Source organism: Hypanus sabinus, chromosome 9, assembly GCF_030144855.1.
Source record: "Hypanus sabinus isolate sHypSab1 chromosome 9, sHypSab1.hap1, whole genome shotgun sequence".
NCBI lineage: Eukaryota > Metazoa > Chordata > Chondrichthyes > Myliobatiformes > Dasyatidae > Hypanus > Hypanus sabinus.
Genome location: NC_082714.1, coordinates 46,606,580 through 46,624,476, shown reverse-complemented (window position 1 = coordinate 46,624,476; position 17,897 = coordinate 46,606,580). Strand labels below are relative to the sequence as shown.

Below are 17,897 nucleotides of genomic sequence, written 5' to 3'. Positions count from 1 at the left end.
GCCGTCAGTCTCCAGGATGTAGTATGGTGGTCACTCACTGCTTGTTCCTTCTTCCAGTCAATAAAAGCCGATATCTTGCCTTCACATCTCAGAGAGAGTTATTGATGGTGCATCAGAAACATTCCCAGAAATCCCAACAACTCTGAAAAAGGCAACACTTGAAATTTAAAGCACTTTCTTATTGTCTCCATTAGTGCATAGGTGAAGCCTCAGGAAGATGGTGGTCATGCTGTTGGTGCTGGCCTACTGGAGATTCTGTTGGGGTATTTTCTAATGTAAAACTTTGTACTGCCTGTCTTTTCTTATCAGCAGCCATTTTGTTTCTTTGATAACTCTTTACTGTTGTCTCTTCAGTCTCAGGTCAGATTTTGATAATTGTGAGATGAGCTTAAGTTTTCCTGTCTCCTTTATTTTTTTGTATCTCTTTTTCTCTTTCAAGGTACTACTGATATTTCACTGGGTCTTTAATTGTGTCTGTGTATTTTTTTGATCGGTTTCCTGATGATTTTGAAGCCAGCTTAACAATGTCACCAATGGAAATGATAATGACATTTCTCACTTTTTAACGAAACAGTTGGCAAGTCTTGCACTTGCTAACTTGAATGGGTAGGTAGCTCGTAAATGTAACTTAAATATACAGAAATAAAGTGACGTTATTTATTTCTCAGTTAAAACACTCGAATAGTAACTCATTTGGTAATGACACATATTAAGCCTTCTCTCAGATCAGGAGTATGAAACTTTAAATTACTCACATTTCTGGGCATCAAAATGTCAGTCTTCTGTCACATGCTCCCCTGTCACTTCTCTTTTACATGGCAACCACATAAGCAGTTGTTTGAAAAAACTTGATTGGTCACTAATGTGTGTTGCGTGTTGGTAATGACAGAAGTATTGGAGATAGTAGTCCTTTGTTATAAAAAAAATGTACATGTTGTATAAAAATAACCCAGATGAATTCAAATGTGTTTTAAAAAATTTTGTGAGAAAGTACAAACTAAAAGTTTCATGAATTTAATATTTATTATTACTTTATTTCGAGGACAAAGTTACAGAGTCTGGGTAGGAGACAAGCACAAAATACTGAATTTTCTGGCACATTGAAGTTTTTAACTCACTTAAAAATTAAGGAAATATTATTTATGAAGTATCCTGAATAAAAGTTTAGTTACCATTACCTAACTTCTAAAACTACAGTACTTGTTTTTGTAAAAACTATTTTTCTCTTGAAAATCTGTCCCAGGGACAGAAAAGTTACCCTAATTAAAGAATCACCCTTGAAGTGTTAGTTGATACAATTGCAATAGTAACATTCAAAAGACAATTAGGTGAATACTTGAGTGGAGTTAAAACAGATTGGGTAGGTAAACTATTTGAGGGGTTCTGCATCGAGAACTGTTCACAGTAAGCTTTTTTCATTCAGTCTTAGTGGGGCAGACCCTTGGGTTGGTTTTCAGAGTGCTGAAGGGTCTGCATGCTGTGGTTATCAGACAGTTGATGGATCATCTGAACTCTTTCTCTCTGCCTCCTCTACTTAAGGTGACTAGATTTTTGTTTGTTGAATCTTAGATTTCAATTCCTTCACAACTTCTTTCTCTTTGAGCTGGACCTTTGCCTTTTTAGTTAATCAGCTCTTGAGTCTCCTGCTCATTCTATCCAAACTCAACCTGGTGGTTTCCGGTTGAGAACTTAAGTGTTGCTGATAAACAATCTTATTTGCAAGAATGCGCAACTCCTACGTCCAGAGCACCAAACTGTCCAAGACTGTCTAATCTGGAGTGAGGGGATTGAGATCGTGAAGTCAAATTGGACTTCCCTCCCTGATTGGAGTAATTTGTTGCCTTCTGGAGAGCTTTTCTCAAGCATTTCAGCTCCAGCCTAGTCTGTTAATCTGTGCATAAGAGATGCTGGAAATCCAGAGCAGCACACAAAATGCTGTTGAGACCCTTCATGAAGACTGGAAAGGAAGGGTGAAGAAACCAGGATAAGGAGGTGGGGGAAGGGGAAGGAGTTCAGCTGACAGGTGAGAGGGAAGATGTGGGGGGGGGGGGGTTAAGTGAGAAGCTGGGACGTGATGGGTTGAAAAGATAAAGGGCTAAAGAAAATGAATCTGATAGAAGAAGAAGATGAACCATGGAAGAAAGGAATGCAAGAGGGACGCTAAAGGGAGGTGATGGAAAGAGGAGGATGGAAAAGGTAGGAGGAGGAGCCGGAATGGAAGAGAAAGGGGGGTGGGGCAGAAATTACCAGAATTTTTTTAAAAAATCAATGTTTATACCGTTAGGTTGGAATATAGCTCCTCTAACCTCAGAACGGCTTCATCATTGCAATAGAGGAGGCCATGAATTGGCTTGTCAGAATGGGAATGGGAAGCAAAATTAAAATGGGCGATCACGAGAAAATCCTGCCTGTTGTGGCAGACAGATTGAAAGTTCTTGACCAAGTCGTCCCTGGATTCAGTAGGCGACCCCGACAAGCTCGCAGCTGAAGTGGTGCTTCATCTGGAAGAGCCTCGTTTGGGGCCCTGAGTAGTGATAAGGGAGGAGATGAAGAGGCAGATATAGCACTTGCCCTGCTTGCAGGGGTAAATGCTGGTAGGAAGATCAGTGGGAAGGAATGTGTGAACAAATGTGGCACAGAGAGAGCGGTCGCTGTGGAAAATGGAGAGTGAAGGGTTGGAGGGCTATCCCATTGAAAATGGCGGAGGTTGTGGAAAATAATGCATTTGATGCAGAAGTTTGTGAGCAGTAAGTAAGGACATGGGGAACAGTTAACCTAAATATGTCAGAATCCTAAAGACGTGAAAACCCTTATCCATTCCCAATGCAAAGTCTCCACCCCTAAATAAGTCTGCAGGAAACATCCTAGAGTAATTCCCGGTGCACTGTATGTGGGTATTGGTGGATTTTGAGACTATTGAACCCTCCAGGGCTATGATGGGCATACACTAAAGAATGAAGATATTTAGGCTCCAGTGTTTAACACAAGTCAAGTCAAGTTACTTTTTATTGTCACTTCGACCATAATTGCTGGTACAGTGCATAGTAAAAACAAGACAACGTTTTTTCAGGATCAGTGTGTTAAATGACACTGGACAAAAACTAGACTGAACTACGTAAAAAAACAACACAGAAGAAAAAAACTACACTAGACTACAGACCTACCCAGGACTGCATAAAGTGCACAAAACAGTGCAGGCATTATAATAAACAAGACAATAGGGCAGTAAGGTGTAAGCCCAGGCTCTGGGTATTGAGGAGTCTGATAGCTTGGGGGAAGAAACTGTTACATAGTCTGGTCATGAGAGCCTGAATGCTTCGGAGCCTTTTCCCAGACGACAGGAGGGAGAAGAGATTGTATGAGGGGTACATGGGGTCCTTCATAATGCTGTTTCCTTTGCGGATGCAGCGTGTAATGTAAATGTTCGTGATGGCGGGAAGAGAGACCCCGATGATCTTCTCAGCTGACCTCACTATCTAAGCTGCACCAAAGCTGCAAGAAACATTTTCTTACCCGCATTAAATATATTTGATGTTCTGCCAGAATAAATAGACCTCTTTTTATATTGTAGATTTTTATCCCAGGGTCTATGCATATCCAAGTGAATGTTTACTTTGTTTTCTCATAGAGAGTGGGTGTTCCACTGAACCTAGAAACCAGTGGTTTTCTGGATATCAACAGCTGCAATGTTGCCATACAAACAAATGTGCTCAACGATGATCAAACAGCTGAGCTGCATCTGGAGACAGCATGTGATCCCAAGTACACGGTGAAGGGGCTCCTGAAGCATTCCATTCCTCTCCTGAGTAGCCAAGGCCTTCCCGGTGAGAGTGAAATTCTTCTGTCTGCTGCAAAGGGAGAGAAAATGGATAGTTCTTTCCTGCTGCAGTCTGGAAATTGCAAATTCCGAGCCAGTGGGAACTTGAGTCCTGGTGCAAAAGCAGAGTGGATGTGGGTCACTGAAACGGATTGCCAAGTTTTACAGGTAGAACTCAGTTAAAGTAAAAATATGAAAGAACCATAAATCCTGGGATGAATAAATATGTAATCTCCAAAGAATGTATACTTCTTTAAAAATAGGAAGCATACTTTTAGGTTTAGAAGGTCAGGATTGACCAAATTCATTGATGCCTATTAAAAAGATAAAGAATACGCTTAAGAAGGAAATTTTGAGGGCAAAGAGAGAGAGTGTGAGATAGATCGGGCAGGTAAGGTAAAACCCAAGATTATATTAGGAGTAAAAAGGTGGCTAGGGAGAGAGAAGGCCCACTAAGAGATCAGCATGGCTACTTATTTCTTGAGGTGGGTGGGATTTTTAACAAATATTTCTCGTCAGTGTTTATTGCAGAAATTAACGTGTTTACTTAAGAGCTAAGGGTAACAAGTGGAGATGCTTTGGAGGATATTCATATTATTAGGGAGGAGTTATTTGCAGTCTTACACTGCATTAAAGTGAGTAAGTCCTCAGGGCCCGCCCATGTGCATCTTTGGACTTGAGGGTGGCTAGACAAGAAATTGTGGAGGGCCTTGCAGAGATATTTCATTGTTGGCCATTGGTGGAGTTCCTGAGTCAGGGACAAGTCAGGGAATTATATCAGTAGTGGGCAAATTCCTGGAGGGATTTTGATAGACTGATTCTGATTACGAGTCAGCATGGCTTTGTGTGTGGGAAGTCATGATTGATGAACCTTTTAGAGTTTTTGAAGCAGTAACCAAAAAGATAGATGAGGGTAGGGCAGTAAATATTGTTTATTTGGTCTTTAGCAAAGTGTCAATAAGTGCCAATGGGATAGGCTAGTCTAGAATGTTAAGTCCTTTGGAATCCAGGAGGGCTAGTTAGATAGATTCAAAACTAGGAGGTGAAGTGTGGTGCTTGAAGGTTGGTTCTTGGAATGCTGGCCACTGACCAGTGATGTGCCACAGGGGTCGATGCTGGGAATCTTGTTATTATTTACCTAAGTTATTTGGATGCAAATACACAACGCTTAATCAGTATGTTTGTAGATGACATGAAACTAGGAGCTATTGTTGAAAGTGAAGAAGGTAATGATAGGTTACAAGGAGGATCTTGATCATTAGGAAAATAGGCTGAGGGGTGGCAAATGGATTTCAATATAAATAATTGCGAGGTTATGCATTTTGGAAAGTCAAACAAGTCAATGATTTATACTATGAAAAGAGGGTAATGGGACAGAGGGACTAATGTCTGCAAGTACGTAGTTCATTGATAATGGTGGCCTTCATCTGCTGTTTAACATGGCGTACTTGGAATGCTGTATACAGGTTTGTTGTGTTATAGGAAAGATGTGGTTAAACTGGCAGGAGTAAAGAAACAATTATGAGGTGTTGCCAGGGCTCGAAGGATTAAATTAAAGGGATAGATAAACCAGGCTAGGTCTTTATTACTTGGAATATAGAAGAATGAGGGGTGGTATTATAGAAGTGTTTAGAATTATGAGAGGCAGAGATAAAGTGGACAGTAAACACGAGGAAATCTGCAGATGCTGGAAATTCAAACAACACACACAAAATGCTGGTGGAACGCAGCAGGCCAGGCAGCATCTGTAGGGAGAAGCACTTTTGACTTTTCGGGCCAAGACCGTTTGTCAGGACTAACTGAAAGGAAAGATAGTAAGAGATTTGAAAGTATTGGGGGGAGGGGAAATGCGAAATGATAGGAGATGACTGGAGGGGGTGGGATGAAGCTAAGAGCTGGAAAGGTGATTGGCAAAAGAGATTCAGAGCTGGAGAAGGGAAAGGATCATGGGACAGGAGGCCTAGGGGGAGGAGGGGGGAGCACCAGAGGGAGATGGAGAACAGGCAGAGTGATGGGCAGAGAGAGAGGAAAAAAAGAGGAGGGGGGAAAAACTAAATATATCAGGGATAGGGTAAGAAGGGGAGGAGGGGCATTAATGGAAGTTAGAGAAGTCAATGTTCATGCCATCAGGTTGGAGGCTACCCAGCCGATATAAAAGGTGGTGTTCCTCCAGCCTGAGTGTGGCTTCATTCTGACAGTAGAGGAGGCCATGGATAGACATATCAGAATAGGAATGTGACGTGGAATTAAAATGTGTGGCCACTGGGAGATCCTGCTTTCTCTGGTAGATAGAGCATATGCTCTATCTACACTCTCGGGTAGGTATAGGGTCTCAGCCCGAAACACCGACAGTGCTTCTCCCTATAGATGCTGCCTGGCCTGCTGCGTTCCACCAGCATTTTGTGGGTGTTGCTTAAAGTGGACAGTAAGTCATTTTCCCAGAGTAGGGAAGTCCTAAACTTGGGTGAATAGATTTAGGGTGAGAAGGGAAAGATTTAAAAGGGACTTGGGGAGGCATTTTTTTTGTGCTGAGAGTGGTGAGAATATAGAACAAACTGCCGGAAGAAATGGCTGAGGCAGGTACAATAGTATAATTTAAGAAATACTTGGGTAGATACATGGAGAGGTGGGACTTGGAGGGAAATGAACGGAACACAGGAAATTGGGCCTGCTGAGTCAACAAGGACTCAATGGGCTGAAGGGCCTATACTTATGCTGTGTTGCCTTGGGTACTGTCACCTCACAGCTTATTGTTTCATCTGCCCTCCTCCACTTATCTGGCCTATCACCTCCCAGCTTCTTACTTCACTGCCCTACCCACCTATCACCTTCTAGCTTGTACTCTTTCCCAACACCACCGCCTTATTCTAGCTTCTTCCCTTTTCCTTTCTAGTCCTGAAAGGGTCTTGGCCCAAAAAGTCGATGATTTATTCATTTCGGTAGATGCTGCCTGATCTGCTGAGTTCCTCCAGCGTTTTCTGTCTGTTCTGTAACTTTATGACTTTCTTACAATCTAGGATGTACTATCAGAAGAGGTAGTGTATTGTAGGGGACTGAATATTAACTTTTAAAGGTGCTTTAAGTGAAAAATTGGTTCATAAGACTAGTGAAAAGTTGGTTTATAGGTGTAGGAAAAGTTCTTTTGAAGAGTATCATGAAATAGGGAAAAAGTATGCTCGTGCTTAATGATTTCTTAAATGTTATACACAGTGTATTGAAGCTCATTTTTATTTCTAAAGTTCAAAGTAAATTATCAAAGTAAATGAATGTCACCGTATACATCCCTGAGATTAATTTTCCTGTGGACATACTCAGCAAATCTATGGAATATTAACTATAAGAGGATCGATGAAAGATCAATCAGCGTGCAGAAGACAACAAACTGTGCAAATGCAAATATAAATAAATAGCAATAAATATTGAGAAAATCTGGTAAAGAGTCCGTAAAGTGAGATAATTGGTTGTGTTACGTATTCAGGCAACAATAAATATATGAGTTAGGCAAGGGTTTATATAACAAATAACACGTTTATTAAACACTGAAAACAAACCCCCCAAAAGTAAACAAACACTAACGTAACCAGAAATCAGCTGCTGTGCGGCAGCACAAACAGTTCTTAAAGCGATGTTGCAAAAACAGTTCTTTAAAGTAGTATTGCCAAAAGTTCGAAATGCTCACAGTCCATTTAAGGGAGAGACTTTTTAAGATGATTTAGATTCTCTTTCACGTCGTTTTGCTTCGATCCCCAAAGTCGAACTTTTCACACGAAGAATTTACGAAACGTAACGGCTTAAAGGCACTGACCTTTCCTTTATCACACTGTCCTCAATCTTTTCTGCTGTCCCGCAGAGATTAACATGAGAACAGTCAACGAATTCCTTCCGAATACGGATTAAACAAGGTCGAACCCATTTCACCGTTGAAATAGATTCTCCTTGATCTTTAACTCCCGAACTCTGATCTTCACTCTCCACTGATTCTCAACTAGCAATATTGTAAAGAAACTGCTGGCAATGACTTTTTAAACTTTAGGCATTAGACAAAACTTCATCTTTCAACTAAACTGCGTCATCACATTAAATCACGCAGTGGCATGAAGTCAACATGGCAAATCCCGCCATGAACTGCCACTCCTCACAGGGAGGGGTCCTCCTTTTATACCCTGTGAAAAAAAAACCTGTCACATGATCTCTACTGGTGGGAAAATGACATCACTCCACCATCACAAGACCATTGCCTCAAGTCCAGTACAGCTTCAACCCCAGTCACGTGACAAGGGTACCACTGTCATGTGTCATGAGTACGTAACAATTGTGAGAATATTTTTGAATAATGGGGCAAGTGAATGTAGTTACTTTTATTCAAGAGCCTGATGGTTGAGGGGTAGCAACTGTTCTTGAACTTGGTGGTGTGAGCCCTGAGGCTCTTGTACCTTTTACCTGATGGCAGCAGTGCGAAGAGAGCATGCCCTGGGTGATGGGGATCTCTGATGATGAATTCTGGTTAAATAGTTGTTTAGGAAGTAACACCACACCATTTTAGGAAATCAGCATTGTAAATACACGTCAAATACATTGATTACATTTATTAAAAGTCATTAATATTTTCCAGTAGAAAGTAGTAATCGCAGAATTTACCCATCCCAAAGTGTTGCATGTGTCCTTATATCTATAAGGAGGACCAACGTTGTCGATTAAGAAGTTCTGTTGTTCATCATTGAAAGCCACTGCAATTAATATTTTAGGATGAATTACTCTCATTATGTTATTTATATCTCTGATCCATTTCATAAGAAGTTCAAGATGTTTGTTTCAAACAGATGTTTACACAACAAACATTAGGACATTATTTACCATAGATGTCTTTTTTAGAATTTCATGATTCCAGCCCATTCACAGTGCAATGGATCCATTCAGATTGATGACTGTAAAGGAGAACTTTTAACCAGCATCCAATTAGAAGAGAGCAGTGCTTCCTTGGAGCTAAGGACAGAGTGTGACCCAAAAGTCAACGTGGAAGCCAGCTTTGATCATAACTTGCCGGTGTTGGGGGGAATTCCGGCCCACAACAGGCTCTTGTTTACAACAGAAAAACGCTCAAAATCTGAGTTTGATTTGGATTTGAAGTTAGGCACCTGTCACCTTCTAGCAAGTGGAGGTCTTCAAGTGAAAAATAAAACAGAAATAAACTTTATGGTGGATAATAAATGCGAGAAGCTGCAGGTATGATTAATATTTTTCCCCTGACTGTGTTAGAAGCTTATTAGTGAATTTGTTAGATTTCTGCTGCTTTACTGCACCAGGGTGAACAGATTCTATTCTGTTAAATAAGTGGCCAATATTGAATCAGTGAGATACTTTAATTTTGTGTCCAAACTTGTCTATTGTTGGTTGTCTGCCATGTCTAATGATGACAGGACACCTATGTGGGGGAGTTTTTAAAGTGGAAAAGTTGTTGCCCTAGAGCAGTTTCACTCTCTTAACCTCAGAAGTCTTACTTCAGTGATGCTCACAAGCATCTTCGGTCGCAGAGGATGACCATGATGTTTTCTGTGCCTTGTCATGCCCTTCGCTCTCCCAGAGTGCCGCAGTACCACCTTCCACTGTAGATCTCATCCATGCATTCCACTCTGCATACAGGGGAATGAGGCTTCCAACCACCCTCAGGTGGTTTAGCCCGCCTGTCAAAGCGGAGTACCAGGGTGTGGCCACTGACGCGTGCAAACAGCTACTCGGAGCCATAGACGAGAGCTGTGTGCCGAGTGGGGATCAAAGGTGAGTGAGCTGCCCCCGAATGGACACAACAAGCCCCTTCACTACTCGGAGCCATAGACGAGAGCTGTGTGCCGAGTGGGGATCAAAGGTGGACGCTTCCTACATCCCAAAGTTCATCTAATAAAATACGGCAAAGTGATAGCACTAGCAGGCCTTGAACAAAACATAGGCCAATGCTGCTGTCAATGTCTATTCATATGCAGTCTTATCAATGAAATGAAACCTCATATAATTTCATACACAGGTCAGGCTGAAGGTTTAATGTTTACTGTTTAATAATATTACTCGTCACTATGACATCAGAAGATGGTTCTTCCTGCAAGAAAATGCAAATATGTCAGGTTGTGTATTCCAATCTTATGCATATCTCCAACTTCCAGCAAGGGTCAGCATTTCTACCAGGCAGCAGGGGCCCTCTGCTGCATCACCAAAACGAGTTAGCTAGGCCAAAAAATTTCCTCATCGAGCACAATGATTTGATGTACTGAACGAGATAATTTTATCAGAAACCAATTATATATTTTGTATATGGGTGAGGAGATTCCAAACATTGATGTCAGTCTTCTGTGCCAGTTATGCATATGCTTCAAGGCTTTTGAATATATTTAATAGAATCAGTTTGGAATTGCTGCTGAGTAAATATAAAGTTCTTCCATGTTGATGAGGCATGCAAATGCTCGAAGTGATCTTAATCAAAAGGTTGAAATTTAATTTGGAGTTAAGGGATCTAACCCCAACCCCATCCCCCTGACTCCCAGGATTCTGCCTGGAAGTGCAAAATTTTGATTCTCGTCAAGGTATTTCCAATCTTTAACACTTCATCTGTGATTGCCTCCACCTTCCTCACCTCTACCGCCTCCCCTCAATCTGGCTCCTTGTGTCTCAAGTTGAATCTTTCCTCATTGGCCCCCACTGCCGAATTTCTTCACTGGTCCTTTCAACTCCATTGATCACTTCCTTTAGCTTCCACACTCACCATTTCCTTGGCTTTCAGCCTGACCTCTCCAAGGGATCCTCATACTCAGCCCCTTCTACCACTTTCCCTCCTCCCTGCCACTCGGACATTACTTCTCCTCCATTTTAACCACCCCTCCCCAAGTTAATTTCCCTCCTGCCCCACCCATTTAATTCAGTTTCCATTCTGTGCAAAGAAACTATATTGGCAGGACCATCAGTCTGGTTCCAAAACACAAAATGCCTTGAGTCATGGAATGAGATGCAGAATACTGTGGCTTCAGAAACTGAAACAAGACTGCTGTGTGCCCCAGACAACTTTGCCTAAAACATGGTCATGCTTTGAATAGTCTCTAGACTGTCGTGTGTTTATTACCTTAATAACTTGCTTCAGATGTATTACAGGTATTAGTGCTGTAAGATTTAAGTGAAATATATTTCCTTTGTGCATAGACTGAAAGCAGTTCTAATTTGTATTTATTGCTCACATTCATCTTCATTTAAAAGTTTTGACATGTCGGTCTTAGTCTTAAAAGAGGTATAGCTCTTGTGCTATCTCCTGTGCTATCTTAACAATGTGTCTTCCCACCGTCTACTGTGCTATCTTGACTATACCTCTTCCCACCCTGTCTTCTGCAAAATATGTCATTCCTCCTTTTTCACAGTTTCTCTGTCTCCTCCGCATCTGTTCACAGTATGTGGCTTTTTTTCCCAGAATAGCAGAGATGTCCGCCCCCTTCAAAGAACAGGTTTCCCTTCCTCCACCATGGATGCTGACCTCTCACCTGTATCTTTGCCATTTGCTGGACATCTGCCCTCACCCCACCTTCCCTCCATCTTAACAGGGACAGAGTTCCTCAAGTCCTCACCCACCACTGCATGAGTATCCACATCCAGCATATTATTCTCTGCAACTTCCGCCATCCTCAACAGGATCCTATTGCCAAAAATATCCTTACCTCTCCCACACTCTCCACTTCCCACAGAATTTGCCCCGTCCATGATTCCCCTGTTTATTCATGCCTCCCCACTAATCTCCCTCCTGAAACCGAAGAAGTGCTACACCTCCTCATTCAACACCTCCCTCACCTTCATTCTGGGCCCCAGATAGTCCTTCCAGGTGAGGCAGCACCTCACCTGCAAATCCGTTGGGGTCATCTACTGTATCCGGTGTGACCGATGTGGCCTCCTCTGTGTTGCTGAGATCTGACATAGATTGGGGGACCGCTTTGTTGAGCACCTTCGCTCCATCTGCAAAAAGTGGGTATTCCCGGTGGCTATCCCTGCTACTTCTAATCTTCACTCCCATTCCAAAATGTCGGTCCAAGGCCTGCCCTACTGTCATAATGAGGCCCTTCTCAAGATGAAGGAGCAGCACCTCATATTCTGCCAGGATGGCCTCCAACCTGAAGGCATGAACTTCAATTTCTCTGACTCCTGGTTATATTTTCCCTCTCCTCCTTCCCCCTTCATTCCATTCCCCACTCTGTCTCCAATCCTTCTTCTTCTCTTCTCATCTGCCTATCACCTCCCCCAAGTGCCCCTCCTTCCCTTTTCCTCTTGGTTCACCCTCCTCGCCTTCATTTCCAGCCCTTTGCCTTTTCCACCAATCGCCTTCCAGCTTCTTACTTCACATCCCTCCCCCACACATCTGGCTTCATCCGTCACCTTCCAGCTTGTACTCCCTTCCCTCCCCACACCAACTTGCTCTGGCTTCCTCCCCCTTCCGTTCTGGTCCTGATGAGAGGTCTCAGCCTGAAATAGCGACTGTTTTCATTTCCATAGATGCTACCTGACCTGCTGAGTTCCTCCAGCATTTTGTGTGTGTTACTGTGGGTTTCCAACTTCGGCCGAATCTCTTGTGTTTAAGCCTCCGTCTTTTCTGTATTCTCCAACTCTTATTGAGTGAGAGTCAATCAGTATGTCCAAAGCCACCTGCTTTTCTAAATTCTGGCTATTAGTGTTGTTTTGATGGTTCTCAGAGACTGCACATCTTCCTCTGAGTAGAATTTCGATATGGTGGTAGCTGTGCCTGCATGAGTGAAGAATACAAGTAGCTCCTGGGTGTGGGGCCCTGCAGTAGACACTGCAGCAACAGCAGGCAGAGTCTTTCAACCTTCAGATCCACTGATGTTTCAGGAGGAAAGTGTACCAGCTCTGCCCCTTTTAACCCTCTCCATTCCCATGGTTACCTGCAGCTTCTGCACTTTCTGGTGCCAAATCTGTAGGCCTCCCTCAAGGAAATTTACATCCTTTTCCTGAATGACCAGAACGCACATCATTCGTTAGTGTGGTGAACTACATATACCTGTCTGGACACGCCCCCTGCTGACTGCTCCTGTGGCTCCTCCCACAGACCCCTGTATAAAGGCGATCAGAGCCTGGGCCTGGCCTCTCAGTCTCCAGGATGTAGTATGGTGGTCACTCACTGCTTGTTCCTTCTTCCAGTCAATAAAAGCCGATATCTCGCCTTACGTCTCAGAGTGAGTTATGGATGGTACATCAGTTAGTGTACGGGAAGTTCATATCTTTGATTTTACTTAAAGTTAACAATATGACTTTACATATTTATATACTACTGCAGAGCTAAAGATAACATTTCATCTGGTCTGTAACTGTCAAATTTTCAGGAGCTGGGAGCACCCATGAAGATTGATGGATCAGCGTACACTGTGGTAAATGGAGTCAGCTTTGAGTCCCAGATGCAGATAATTGTTGATCAAACCACTCTGGAAGGTCAGCTGACTTTAAATGCTGGTGTTGTAAGTACTCCATGGAGATTCCAATCACGTCTTCTCAATGGCACATTTATTAAAATTGGACAAAATATGTCAACAAAAATCAGTTGGGGACAAAAGATAATCAATCAGTGGAGTGAGGATGCTTAAATGTCAGGCATTATATTGCACTGCAACTGAAAAACACGATTATAAAATCTGCTAATGAGACTTGCAGTTAATAACATTAAACTGACTCATTTCCAAACTTAAGGAACATTATTAAATCCATCTATAAAATATGTATATAATTATTAAAGTATACAATTACCAACAGTAACTTTAACAATTTCTTCCCCTCAAGAACAAGCACGAGATCAATGCCTCATTGTTACACAACATTGAAGCGGCCACACAACTTGGCATTCCAAGAAATACAGCCGTCATACTAACAGTCGAGAGGCAAGATGATACATACAAGCGGTCTGTCCAATTTATTATTGACAGCAAACAGGTAAAGTATTACAGTTCAAAGTACCTGTTCAAATGGGTAAGAAGTCTAATCAATGTTGCAAAACTGTACCAACTATTTCAAATCCTGTTTATTTAATAACATATAACTTTAGTATCTCATAAAGTAAAGATGAACATGCTAGTTGTTGCAAAAGTGCCTGCTCTGAATTCTTCATAGTTTATTGGTGTTCATTAGTATACTATGATTCATTCAGTGAGGTTACCATGGCATAATTCCACAGGTTAATTACCATTAATTTGGTGCAATGGTTTTCAGTATGAGACAGATGATTACCTTGCACTCTGACAAGAAAGCTGATTGAAATTCCAACAGCAGCAATAATGAAAAGTGCATTTAGAACATTTATTTGGAAAATGATTTTCTTCAATAATAAATCAGTGACATAATTTATTCAGGAAAGTAACAGAGAAAACATTATTGTGTTCACTCAACATATAATTAAATGTCAGGATAAAAGGTTCTCTATTTTATGGATGTGCTCATTTTCCCAATTTGTGTCTGTTCACCCCTGACTCTGCATAGGTTCTTGTTCTAAAGAGAAGAAAAATTACAACTGTCTTATCCTGCAATGCACCACACGATCAGTCACTTACCAACTCCCAACAATCCCCCATCAACTTATTACAAATACAACGTCTGTTCAGGTGCCACTATAGAAAAATATTCTGAATGCTTCACAAATCAAGGTTGCACTGAAGAGAGTGGGAAGGAATTTAAAATAAAATTAATGAAGGAATAATAGAAGAAATACGATTCATGAATTTTTTGAGTATGAGCGTGAATGAAGCAGGGTGGTGCTGATGTCCTGCCTGAGCACAATGGGACAGAATAAAGTATAGAATACGTGGTGATTCCAGTGTGTGAACAGGGTCCAAGGTTAAACAGGATTGCAAGTATAGTGATACAGTAGAGTAATCTATAGAGAGTAGTTCGGATTTGAATTCAACAAGGCAAAAATAAATCAGCAATGTCCAGAACTTTGTGAAGGAGAAGGTTTGTAAGATAGAATAAGAAGGAATCCTCAGAAGGTCGTGCATTTTCAAATGTCAGTGTTAGCACACCTGTGACTTGCTTCATATGTGTGACAGACTTGACATTTCTAGGCACCTTGCAATTTATTGACAACAATAAAGTAATGTCATTATTGAAGTATCATGAGATGTGATTGCAATTTAGCATACTTTATCCAAATTTGTGGACTTTAAATCCAATCATAATGAGATGTAGCATGCCCCCAATGTTAATACGATATATTGAATATATCTATAGAAAAAGCTTTCATTAATCTATTGCAAATATGATTATATTCCATTTAGATAATTGAAGATTTGACTTTTGTTCACAAAGCAAATCATATTTCATTAAACTATAAACTTACTCATAATATTGAGTTACTCAAGACCTTCTTCAAAGATGACCACATTGATATACAGGTAAGCAGCCAGTCAACAAAACATAAATGTAATTTTTGTTCATTATTTATTTATCTAAAACAAGTAAAGACTTTCAGTCATGTTGGTTGAAATCTGTTTCATATAAATGTTAGCATTGTTAAATACTTATAATGTAAGTGATTGGCGCCAGTGGAAAGAAGGAAGACAAAAATATGCTGGAGCCTACTCACCATCAGGGACATATTGTGTGTAGAGAAAGGAGCTGCATAAGGAGCAGTAATATCATCAGCAGTCTCACCCACCCTGCACACGGACTGTCTGTCTCACTCCCATCAGGGAGGAGGCTACATAGCATCCATGCCAGGATCACCAGACTCAAAACTAATTACTTTCAACACCTCATCCACTAAAACAGCCACTACTTTATTATTTCCAGTCAGTCACATTATATACACTCTGGGTTACTTTATAGATGTGTGTGTGTGTGTGTGATAGAGAGAGAGAGAGAGAGACTGTGCATATACACAACTGTGTATGATCAGTTTTCTTTGTATACATGTATCCACATGTGAAGTTTGGATTGAGGTTGGAGTCTGAGAGAGAGAGAGAGAGAGAGAGAGTGTGTGTGTGTTTATTTATTTAAGTTTTTATGCTCACTGTTTTATTTATTCTTATGGCGTTGTTTAAACTTCGTTTTTTTTGTGCTACATCAGGCCTGGAGTAACAATTGTTCTCCTTTACACTTGTGTACAGGAAATTTCATTAAACAAACTTGAATCCTTAATCTTGAACTTTGAACTAGTTTAACAGAAAATAAAATTTCACATAAATCTTGAATAAAGGTTTAAGCTAATGTCCATAAAATCCTATTGGAACAGCAGAGGTGATATCTGAGCCTGTGTTCCTTAAGCAGTTCCTTACGGGAAGCATGATTTTTTATATGATGTCACATTTCAATAATGTCTATAATATTTTAAGCAGTTATTTTCTCACATAGCATTTTTAATCAATCGTTAAGTTCCTACCAGTGCCATACTGAATAAATTAAATAGGGTATCCGAAGTTTAATGTAATTTCAATGACCTGGATATCGAATGGCATGATTACACGTTATTGTATATTGTAACTAGTTGACAGATTCACTTTTTACAATGTACGTCAGGCTAAATTGAACTTAGATTACCAATTAAAAACCATTTTAGTGCAGTGGAGCAGAATTGCTCTGGTGTCTTTGTGTGGTGACTGTGTAAATATTCACCACATTTTATCTTGAATCTACTGCTCATTGTACAAAGAGAAACTCTTCCCCAGTCCCAAAGTACATATGGAAATTGGTTCAACTGGACAGTACATATTCAGTGACAATGCTTCAAGCCTGCCTGATCTCAGCAGATGAGTATAGAGAGTGCCGGGGGAAATACATCTACTTTTCCCCAATAGCTTATGATATTGGCAATGGCAAACAGTGAATTTAGCTACCACATGCAAGCAGAAGTATTAAGTTGCAATGAAGGGTGTATTAAATAACATAGTTCCCAACACTGGCATTATAGCAGTGTTGGATGCCGAGGGTGCTAAATGAGCTTACGTGCCAGGTTGCTGAAATCTAAATTCCTCTTATGGGACGGTTGTCAATCTTGGAACTAGCTGCAAAGTTCCTTCTTTTGTAAAGGCTCAGGGCAGGGCAAAGAATTTAACTCAGCCCACCAGAAATAACTTAAAGAGAATCCCTACTCTGCAGTAGAAGCAGTGGGATTCTGCCAGTGGCTAAAATCCCAACGTCTCTCTCCTCAGCTGCATTGTGATTTCATCTGGAACGCTTTGGGATTGTACTGCAAGTCTAATTAATTCCAGTGATAGAAGTGTGTGGTCTTCAATGTGTACTCATGGCTTAAGTGGGTTTCTTATCACTCACTCAGAAGAGGGTTGAAATCCCACAGCAAAGATTTGAATGCATGATCTGCACTGACGGTTCAGTGTAAGATTTGAATGGTGTGGCAGTTCTCCCTAGGCTAAAGTTCATTCCTAACAACATGCTGAAAACAGCAGATGTGAGATTAGTGCAAGGTGACATTTTGATGCAAGTAGGTCCTGTCCCTAATTCTCTCTGCATCCACCCCTTCCAGCCCACCCCCATTATCCACAAAGTTTAGTACACTAGTGTCATAGTAATCAAATTCCCAATCAGTCAGACGTAATCTTGCCACCAATTCAAATGATTCAGCTGACGAAATATGCCCCAGGATTTGATCCTGGAACATCCCAAATGGTGGATATTCAACCATCTCCTTCAGTTTTCCAATTTGGAAAGGAAGAATTATGAGAGGGAAAGTCATTCAATGGATAGTTGTACGGTCTTCTTCGGTTGTCCATCAGAATCTGATGATGATGTCCAATCCTTTAACGGTGAGATCTTTGATGACTATACAGTCCTATCCTGGACCCACAAGCTCTATTGCAGATGGGACATGTATATATGGTAGTGGTGGTAGTGATGGCAACCATGGCTGCATTCCTCCTGGCTCTCTTCTGCTGTCTTCTGGTTGTTCTTTCCATCTCCAGAACATGAACCCCATCCCTACACAACTGTCACCAAGTGTTACAGTCAGCAGCAACATCCTCCAGGTCCTCAGGTCTGATCTTGCACTTACTTAAAGCATTCTTCATCTGATCCTTATTGTGCTTCTTCAGCCCTCCAGCTGAGC

The 17,897-nt window shown here is 41.2% G+C and overlaps 1 protein-coding gene across 1 annotated transcript in view; it reads left to right on the top strand.

The window, feature by feature from the left end:
- LOC132399349 (uncharacterized) overlaps positions 1-17,897 on the top strand; it is a 215,820-nt gene that overhangs the window by 121,904 nt on the left and 76,019 nt on the right. The window contains exons 35-39 of the mRNA XM_059979603.1: positions 3,629-3,985; positions 8,690-9,040; positions 13,177-13,308; positions 13,628-13,777; positions 15,115-15,231. Of these exons, the coding sequence (XP_059835586.1) occupies positions 3,629-3,985; positions 8,690-9,040; positions 13,177-13,308; positions 13,628-13,777; positions 15,115-15,231 (1,107 nt within the window). The remainder of the gene's footprint in view (positions 1-3,628; positions 3,986-8,689; positions 9,041-13,176; positions 13,309-13,627; positions 13,778-15,114; positions 15,232-17,897) is intronic.